The following is an 8779-nucleotide window of genomic DNA, read 5'->3' as shown; positions in this document are numbered from 1 at the left end:
TAACAGGATTATTCTGGCAACCACAGCTGCCAGTTTTTATCCGTAAAAACAACGGGACATGTAAAATAAGCAGTTTTAGAATGTAAAATTTACAAGTTGTTCTGTAATGTTTACATATAGTATGTACTGTATTTTTAACAGGATTATTCTGGCAACCACAGCTGCCAGTTTTTATCCGTAAAACCAACGGGACATGTACACATGTATTACAGTTTTCTTCTTATCAGCAGCGCTTTAAATTACTTCTAAATGTTAAGTTAAAGATAGGCTGTAACAAACCACTCGTTAGTCAATGAATGATTCAGAAGAATACAAATTTATTTTTGTAAAAACAATGGAGATATGAGCACTGTGGTCACTCAAAGGAACAACTATGGGAATAGAGAAGAGAAAGAAACACATAATTGAACTCCATTAGTTTCATTTGTTAAGTCAGTCAATAATGAAAGACAACAGTAGCACTAGCACTAGCACACACACCTTTTTAAATTGCTCGCCAATCATGGGCGGGAACATCTAGAAGTTAGAAGTCTTGCCTTACTATCAGCCCCGTATTTTGGTCACTCAAAGGAACAACTATGGGAATAGAGGAGAGAAAGACACACATACACGAACTCCCATTAGTTTCATTTGTTAAGTCAGTCAACAATCAAAGACAACAGAAGCACTACCACTAGCACACGCACCTTTTTAAGTGGCTCGCCAATCATGGGCGGGAACATCTCGAAGAACACTCTGAAGAGCATTTAGGGAAACATGGACTGCTGTGGTCACTCAAAGGAACACCTGGGGAATAGAGAAGAGAAAGAAACGCATACATGAACTCCGATTAGTTTCATTTGTTAAAGGGAAACTTCGGTTTATTTCAACCTGTCTCCTATAGTCATGAATTCGCTTCGCGTGACTAGTGAGGTGTAAATATTAGTTGTCATGTTAGCCGTTGTCTAGATACAGCCGGGACGCTGCTACCAGCTTCAGACCGGTTGAAAAGAAAGTGAACGGACATACTTTCATGGGCAAAGTTAGTCCACTAAACAAACTTTTTTCCACTAAAACCACCTCACATCGTTAGTATAAATGTCAGAGATTATATAGAAACTACATGGAAAAGTGTGTGTTAGCTTACCCGTTTTAAGACGTCTTTGTTTACATGTTTGAGCTAATTACCTCTACTCGTGTGGATGAAAGTTGGATGAAAGCTGCATTGGGTAACAGGTAAGCTAACATCGCACATTTACATGCCATTTCTATATGTTCTGACATTTTCTAACTATGTGTGGCGGTTTTAGTGTAAAACAAGCTTGTTTAGTGGACAAACTTTGCCTGTGTCCGTTCACTTTCATTTCAACCGGTCTGAAGCTAGTAGCAGCGTCCCGGCTGTATCTAGATGATGGCTAACATGACAACTATTATTTACACGTCACTAGTCACACGAAGCAAATTCATGAAGATAGGAGACAGGTTGAAATAAACCGAAGTTTCCCTTTAAGTCAGTCAATAATCAAAGTAAACAGTAGCACTAGCACTAGCACACGCACCTTTTTAAGTGGCTCTCCAATCATGGGCGGGAACATGTAGAAGAACACCCTGAAGAACATTTAGGGAAACATGAACCGCTGTGGTCACTCAGAGGAACACCTGGGGAATAGAGAACACACACACAAGTCTCCATTAATCAGTAGCAGTGGGAAAAATAACTTCTGTATGGTTGCTGCAGTCCCATGGACTGTCCCAGTGCCAGTCAGGCACTGTCCTGGGACACTAGGCAATGTGCCGAGACAGCCAGGCACTGTCTGTCCTGCACAGTCAGGCACTGTGCCTAGCACCCCTGGACAATACCTGGCTGTCTCAGGATGGCGGCAGTGCCTGTTTCGTGACAATGCGTAGCATCATGGAACAGTGCCTTGCACAGGACAATAGCAACAGTACAGTTACCGTTCCCACTGTCTCATTAATTTCATTTGTAAAGTCAGTCAATAATCAAAGAAAATAGTTGCACTAGCACTAGTACCTTTTTAATCGGAACGCCATTCGTGGTCGGAGAGGTCCTGAATCAACGTAATGACTCTTGGATTGACATGCAAGCGCTTTGCATTTGTTCGCTCCACTTTCGTCCCCTTCTCTGGATTAATGGAGAAGAAACAGCTAGGAATACAGAGGGAACACATATCACTTATACATGATACAACCGTCTCCATTAGTCAACAAAGGAAACCTGCATCAAAACACCCTTTGCCCCCAAGGTATTTGCATTAGTGTACTATGACCACTGTATTTTGTATGATGAATACCGCCACCTTGTAGAAAACTACTTACCTCTGTAGGAACTCCAGGGTGGATGCAAGTGCAGTTGGGTAATGGATGTTGAAGCAGTAATAAGACCCAAACAGCATGCACAAGGACGAGATGAAGGAAGAGATGTTCTCATTCACGATGACGTGATCCACACTCAGCATCATCCTTCTGGAGGAATAGCAGGATTGTCCTTAAAAAAAAGGGGGAAAAAAAGGAAAATTAAAAATAATCCAGAAATCAAGTTTACATTTTCACATGTCAGTCACTAACTCGTGTGTCAAGCGTGAAAACAAGTATGTATGAAAAAACCCACACCAACAGAAAAAAGAGGTGTGAATCCATTATTCCCAGACAGCATCTACTGTATGTGTAAGCCTTTCCTCTTCAACTCAGGTGAGTGAGGTTAACTTACCACATACAACAATTGTGGGAGTCAAGGGAACTCGGTCCATGACCACTTCGCCAGCCAGGCAAGTGTCCTCCACGTAATGGAACATCACATCATCTCTCTCGTCAAAATAAGCCAGAAGAAGCAGCACCATCTCTGTGACCTGTGTGTTGCCTGGGTGTTCTCCCATCATCATCTGTAGCTTTGTTGCAGCTTGATAGAATCTTTTGGATTTGTTGACAGCAACTGTCTTCATGAAGTTCAAGAGCCTTTCCCCCTTCTGTTCCACATTTTTCAAGAAGGTTTCCTTCAGGGCAACTCCAGTGAGCTCGTTAAAGTGAACATTCATGCCATTTTCATGAAACCAATATGGCCAGTTTTCCAGGAGGTACTTCATGTCTTTCCCTTGGTTCACGTCTTGTCGCTGGCTGTAGAATGTGGACTTCATCAGCATTTTCAAAGGACCTGGGCTTTGTTCATTCTGGCTGAACAGATTTTTTAGCTCCTCTTTCTTCTGCTGCTGGCTTTCGGGCGTTTCCCCAAGGGGCAGAAACTTGACATGCCAACGGATGCACCCATAGGTGTCTTGAATCGCTGCCCGTTTTTCAGGGGGGACTTCGTCGGTGTCAGAGTAGTGTGATTTTCTTTTTTGAATTTTTGGTGTTGTAGGTCTTTTCACATTTTCGATCCGATTTTGAATTTGTTTCACGAGGGAGCTGTACCCTGTGCCAATTATGTCGCCCTCAATGACATCTTGGAGTGACTTGGGGTATTTTGACACTAATTGCCTAGCCACATCAGTAGCATTCTTCTTACTTAATGAGGTGGCTGCTTTCATCATTTCGCGGACCACAATTCTGACCATCTCTTTCCTCATACTTGGTTTTGGACGCCTTCCTCTCTCCAAATCCTGTGTCAAAGCCTCTGGGAACTGTCCCCATGGTATCATGAATGAGTCTGGAAGACTGCCTCTTGGGCTCTGACTGCTGGATGATGACGTTGAAATTGGCGACAGAGACACCATGGAAGGGGAAGGTCCTGGTGAGGCAGTAAGGCTTGAAGAACCACTTTCTTGGAAGGGACCTTTAAAAGCACACATACACAAAACAGACATAACATGGATGTTTTTACATTTTAATTTAACTAAATAGCAATGTTGATAACTGATCACATCTTAAACGGGGACAGGTCTCCATTTAGAAACCCCACTGTTCCGACAATAGACTTTCGTACTTCGGAATGGCAGGGTTTCCTTTTTCATGCATACACTAGTGTTGATATTTTTCTTCTGCATGTACACCTCTTCTATGATATTTTTACCAGTTTGTTCAGTCTGGAAAATAATATCTGCGCCGTGTGGAGAGAGAGAGAGAGAGAGAGAGAGAGAGAGAGAGAGAGAGAGAGAGAGAGAGAGAGAGAGAGAGATTCGGAATGGGGGGTTGTCTAAATGTAGACTTGTCCCCGGCTCTCTCTGGCTACACACACGGCGCAGAAATTACTTTCCAGACTGAACAAACTGGTAAAAATATCATAGAAGAGGTGTACATGCAGAAGAAAAATACCAACACTAGTGTGTGTGTGTGTGTGTGTGTGTGTGTGTGTGTGTGTGTGTGTGTGTGTGTGTGTGTGTGTGTGTGTGTGTGAAAAAGGAAACCCCGCCATTCTGAATAATGGAAGTCTATTGTCGGAACAGTTGGGTTTCTAAATGGAGGGGTGTGACCATCTTAAACAACCATGTTAGACTTACATTTTAGACCCCACGCAGCAACCAGCTTCCGGGCTTGTATGGGCCTCAAGGCTGACAACAAATCTTCTTCCTTAACAAACTGAAAGTCATCATGGGTCTCTACACCTAGAGATTGAAGAGTTTCTTGCAGGATATCCTTTGCTACGTCTGGAAGGTCAGGCAAGGCCTCCGTGATGGCAGAGCGTAGAAATGATTCAGACATCTGTATTTAAATCATAAGGAAATATTTACAATATGTAGCTGATTTACTACATTTACTTCAGAACATTGCATTCATATTGGGCACAACTCTAACTTCAATATGAATTAGGCCCAAACTAGTCTGTGAAAATCTTGAAATACTTCAGACTCATCATTCTAGCCACCATTTCTGACCAAATCACTTTGACAAAATGCTGTGTTTCAGTGGGATGACTCTGTGTCCATCAATGATGTATGAGGTCAATGGGTAAAAATCTAACAAGTCGTTAATGTTAACACACTTCATTTCTGTACTTTGTTGTGTAATGGCGTACAGGTGATATTTGGGAAGACAGTCTGATTTGTGTAAATCCATAAGAAAATACACAGCATTATCCTTAGTTAAAATGATGACAATCTCGCCAAATTCCATAGACTCATTCAAGACCAAAAAATCCCCCTTCTTGTATGCTGTACCTCTGTACTGAATTTCTGTCGAGACAACTGTATCTTTTTCTGAAAATCCGTATTCACTAACAGCATGATTGACTGTGTCGCTGTAAAGGTTGGGAATGAAAGCACAACCATTTTTAATTAGCAGAAGCTCACTACATCCTGGTCCTGCTGAGACATATGCTTGAAACATCTGATGCCTTTCAGAAAGAGTTAGGCAAATGTTCTTAAAGTTTTTCAAATGCCTGGCACATCGCTTGAAATAGCTGTGTTTGCTTTCAAAACGCATCGTCCATAGACGAATGAGGGGTCCAAATTTCAGGATTAGTGAGGGATAATGTCTCATGTAATGGTGTTTTGGTTTGAGAGTACTATGAGGAAACAAACACGCTCTTGAATCCAGATACTCCTGGATTATGATTTCAAGGTACGCTATCTGTGGCAGTGAAATCTTTTGTGCACAAACTAGGTCAACAATATCTTTGAGGAGGAGAGTCAACTGCCACACGTCATCATCAGCATTTTGCACCTTGTCGCCAATTAGAACAGGTAGCAACCTCAAAAAATTCCAATTCTGAACCGCATTACCAGAGAGTTTGAGTGTACCAGATGGGACAGTGCATGGCTTGGAGAGAGCATCTGAACCTTTGAACTGGAATTGTTTGATTCGCCTGTTCAAAAGGGTATATGTGAACCATTTCTTTGTCTTGATGAAATAATTCAAGTACAGACCAAGGTCATAGGACAACACGCCCTCAAAAATGTCATGGCCTAAGCATGGTGGGAGACCAGGTTGGCATACATGAAAGTTTGGGACATCATTGAAAACTGACCTCAGTTTTATTCCTTTGACTTCTCTGCTCTCCTCAGACAGAGAGGCGACAGCAGCGTCATAGGTATCAGCAGTTCGTTGCTGGCCGCAAAGATTGGGTTCCTTCTTAAATTCGTCTCTGGTTACCTCACAGTACCTGCAAAAATAACGAGACGTGAAGTTTTCGTTAAAGCCTCCAATACCATGTGACCCTAAATTATCCCCCGCTATACAGTACAAAGCCCCACGGACTGTTTCCCCTCCTACAGTAATTCCATTTTCTGCCAAATCTTTCAAATCAGATATCATGTTAGCAAATACTTTAGCACATCCAAACTTTTTTAGATCGTTCTCTCTACACAACAAGACTAGGGACATGTGATCTGTGTTGGATCGCAAATGAACTGGCAAATTTGCAACAGAAAGATAAACAGCGAGAACTTTGTGTGTCTTTTTTGCTGAGCCGAGAGGATTGACTACTTCAAATGCGTCTTGGTACAAAATAAGCTGCAGGGCTCCTGGGTTTGCAATGAAGAATGGATTGGACTTGTAGGCCTGTCCGTCACAAGTGTCACTAAGAACGCATGCATCTGTGTCAGTAGTCTGTTGCAACACAGAATTTTTCCAAAATTGTGATTCTAGTAAGTTAGTCAGTGTTTGCTTCACAGGTATGTAATAAGCATTTCTTTGTCTCATATTATCATCATATCCTAATCTTACTACTTTGGGCTCTACATATTTAAACATGCGTTTGAATGTCTGAGCTCTTGTGTAGGCTGTTCTCAACGGGCCTTTATGAGATGAAGAGAACAGATCAGAATCCTTAATACAATCAGAGACTTTCCCCATTACATCATCAGTTAGATTTAACTCATCTTTCATGAGGGAGTGTAATTTGCTTAAAGCGTAATCAAGTCCTAAATCATGTAGATTTTGCATCTCTTCAACGATTACCTGTATCGTTGAATCTGGAAGCAGGAGCTGTCCTTGCAGTTTTAGATAGAACAGGCAAACACTCCTAAGAAAGGTTTCATCGGAAATCTGTGTTGGTTCAGTACTTACTGGTACTTCAGCTGCACCATCCACCGTCTGCGAAACCTCTTCACAAGCCGTGGCAGAGGACTGCGGTGTGATTTCTCTGTAAAGATCATTTATGTTATTCACTGAACAGTGTGGATGTTTCCTGGACAAGTGCGCTGTAAATGATGACTTCACAGCAAATGTGCTTTGACAACCTGCCACTGGACACTTAACAGATCTTCCCTCCACTAAATGTTTTTTTAAGTGTACAAGAAGTTCCTGCACGGTCTGGAATCGGTGTGAGCAAAGTGGCATGGCGCACACAAAAGTTGATATAATGGCTGTGTTAGCAGTAACAGACGGTGCTGGGACATTGTGCTTCCGATAAAAGTGACACTTAAATGATGCATACGTGCAAAATGTCTGCCTGCAATTTGCACTCTCACACCTGAACACACAGCGTGGTTCGTTTCTATGAATCCTACAATGCAACACATAACCCTTCAACGTTTGCAAGGTTCTCCCGCAAAAACGACAACGAATCATGGCAAGGGGAGCTCGAAACAGGTAGCTATTCGTTGCATGGGGAGCTTGAAACAGGCCAAATAGCAATTAGCTGCTAGCAGCCAACAGCAAATCAACCAGCAGTGATGGTTGTCTGCTTATCAATGAGTGTAAAATAAAATTAAGACACGCTGTGTCGTTTCACAACATTGGCTTTTCACTTAATATGACGATTGAGTATGATTCAATGATATTCACTTTGCACCGCTCCGCAAAAATAACAATAGAAAAAAGGCGCGGAGAGCTTAGCTGCTAAAGCTCTCCGTTATTAGCTGCCTGCAAATGCAGCTACAGTTAGCAGTTATCGCCTACAGAAGAAATTAGTATATGAAACACACAGTTTCTTGAAAATAAACTGCCTTTAACTTCACCTGACAGTTGAGTATGCTTCAGGGGTATTAACTGGTACACTTGGTTAGCTAGCTTGGCTAACCTAACTGTCTGGTAACATGAAGTTGACATAGGGTTTACCACTCTTCAACAAAATAACAGCTACCTTAAACTCTGACTTAACAGAACGAGAGGCTGATAGTTTGACTAAATTACCTTCTAACTTTGACGACAGGAACGTTTCACTGGCTGCGCTGCCGAACTACTCCAAGGGACCAGTGTGTGAGACCATAAGGCACTGCGATGCGTGTGACCTCACATCGCCACGCACGCGCACGACTCACTGATCTCCAGAAAACCATGGGCTACACTAGTCTTTGTGAAATAAATTATCATGCACAAAAATAGCATTGTTTACTTACCTTGAGATTATCGTTGTCTATTTGCACCCCTGATACAGATAGCCTTGGCCACACCTCCTTAGATGTATAACGTGAAAACATGACGGACATTCTTCCAAGCCAGCAGAAAAGAGCACATTTACAAAGGTTTCATCTCTGTTTGTTCTAAATACATTTAAGCTGTATTATACTTACATAATCTATCTTTAGTGATTGCATGTACAAGCCTACCTTTGCTTGTTGTTCATTTCGCACGCAGCGAGCCTATAGCGCAATAGGAAGAGTATCCGGCTGGGAGGCAGGGGATGAGTGTTCGAACCCAGCACGTGCAGGTTATTTCTGTTGTTAAATTTATCATTTTTAATTATTTGCGCTATATATATGTGTGTGTGTGTGTGTGTGTGTGTGTGTGTGTGTGTGTGTGTCTGTGTGTGTGTGTGTGTGTGTGTGTGTGTGTGTGTGTAATCATGAAATGTTCATTCTTAATTTCTACAACCCCCATTTGCCTTTTTTTTTTAGTGGCTAATAGGCAGTCTTCCTTGTAGCATTTTGGAAACCATGCATGTTTTAAGTCTACAGGACTTAATTGT

General features: G+C 42.0%; 1 protein-coding gene across 6 annotated transcripts; it reads right to left on the bottom strand.

The window, feature by feature from the left end:
* Positions 1-295: 295 nt before the first annotated feature.
* Positions 296-8422, bottom strand: LOC117829607. Of its 6 annotated transcripts, none has more exons than XM_034707187.1 (11): positions 8211-8422; positions 6937-7012; positions 5897-6031; positions 4431-4632; positions 2708-3766; positions 2317-2485; positions 2012-2145; positions 1539-1638; positions 687-786; positions 481-576; positions 296-371 (listed from the first exon to the last, which is right to left on the bottom strand). In XM_034707187.1, exons 4-7 carry the CDS (start codon positions 4630-4632, stop codon positions 2016-2018), a joined length of 1560 nt encoding a protein of 519 aa, XP_034563078.1. In that variant the 5' UTR covers positions 5897-6031; positions 6937-7012; positions 8211-8422; the 3' UTR covers positions 296-371; positions 481-576; positions 687-786; positions 1539-1638; positions 2012-2015. The 6 variants fall into 6 exon arrangements, 4 of the variants coding, with proteins under 4 accessions (XP_034563078.1, XP_034563080.1, XP_034563077.1 ...); XM_034707189.1 differs by lacking the exon at positions 8211-8422 and adding an exon at positions 8005-8198 and having other exon boundaries at positions 2012-2122; XM_034707186.1 differs by lacking the exon at positions 8211-8422 and adding an exon at positions 8005-8197.
* Positions 8423-8779: the final 357 nt, after the last annotated feature.

Source organism: Notolabrus celidotus, chromosome 18 (genome assembly GCF_009762535.1).
Source record: "Notolabrus celidotus isolate fNotCel1 chromosome 18, fNotCel1.pri, whole genome shotgun sequence".
Taxonomy (NCBI): domain Eukaryota; kingdom Metazoa; phylum Chordata; class Actinopteri; order Labriformes; family Labridae; genus Notolabrus; species Notolabrus celidotus.
The sequence above is the reverse complement of the archived record's forward strand: the minus strand, read 5'-3'. Positions and strand labels throughout refer to the sequence as shown.

What these genes read in the sequence shown, in the direction of transcription:
- LOC117829607 (XM_034707187.1), bottom strand. Translation starts at nt 4,632, where the DNA reads ATGTCTGAATCATTTCTACGCTCTGCCATCACGGAGGCCTTGCCTGAC. An exon ending in TCCCACAATTGTTGTATGTG is followed by an intron (nt 2,486 to 2,707) that starts GTAAGTTAACCT and finishes CTTTTTTTTAAG; the next exon opens with GACAATCCTGCTATTCCTCC. An exon ending in ACCCTGGAGTTCCTACAGAG is followed by an intron (nt 2,146 to 2,316) that starts GTAAGTAGTTTT and finishes CTGTATTCCTAG; the next exon opens with CTGTTTCTTCTCCATTAATC.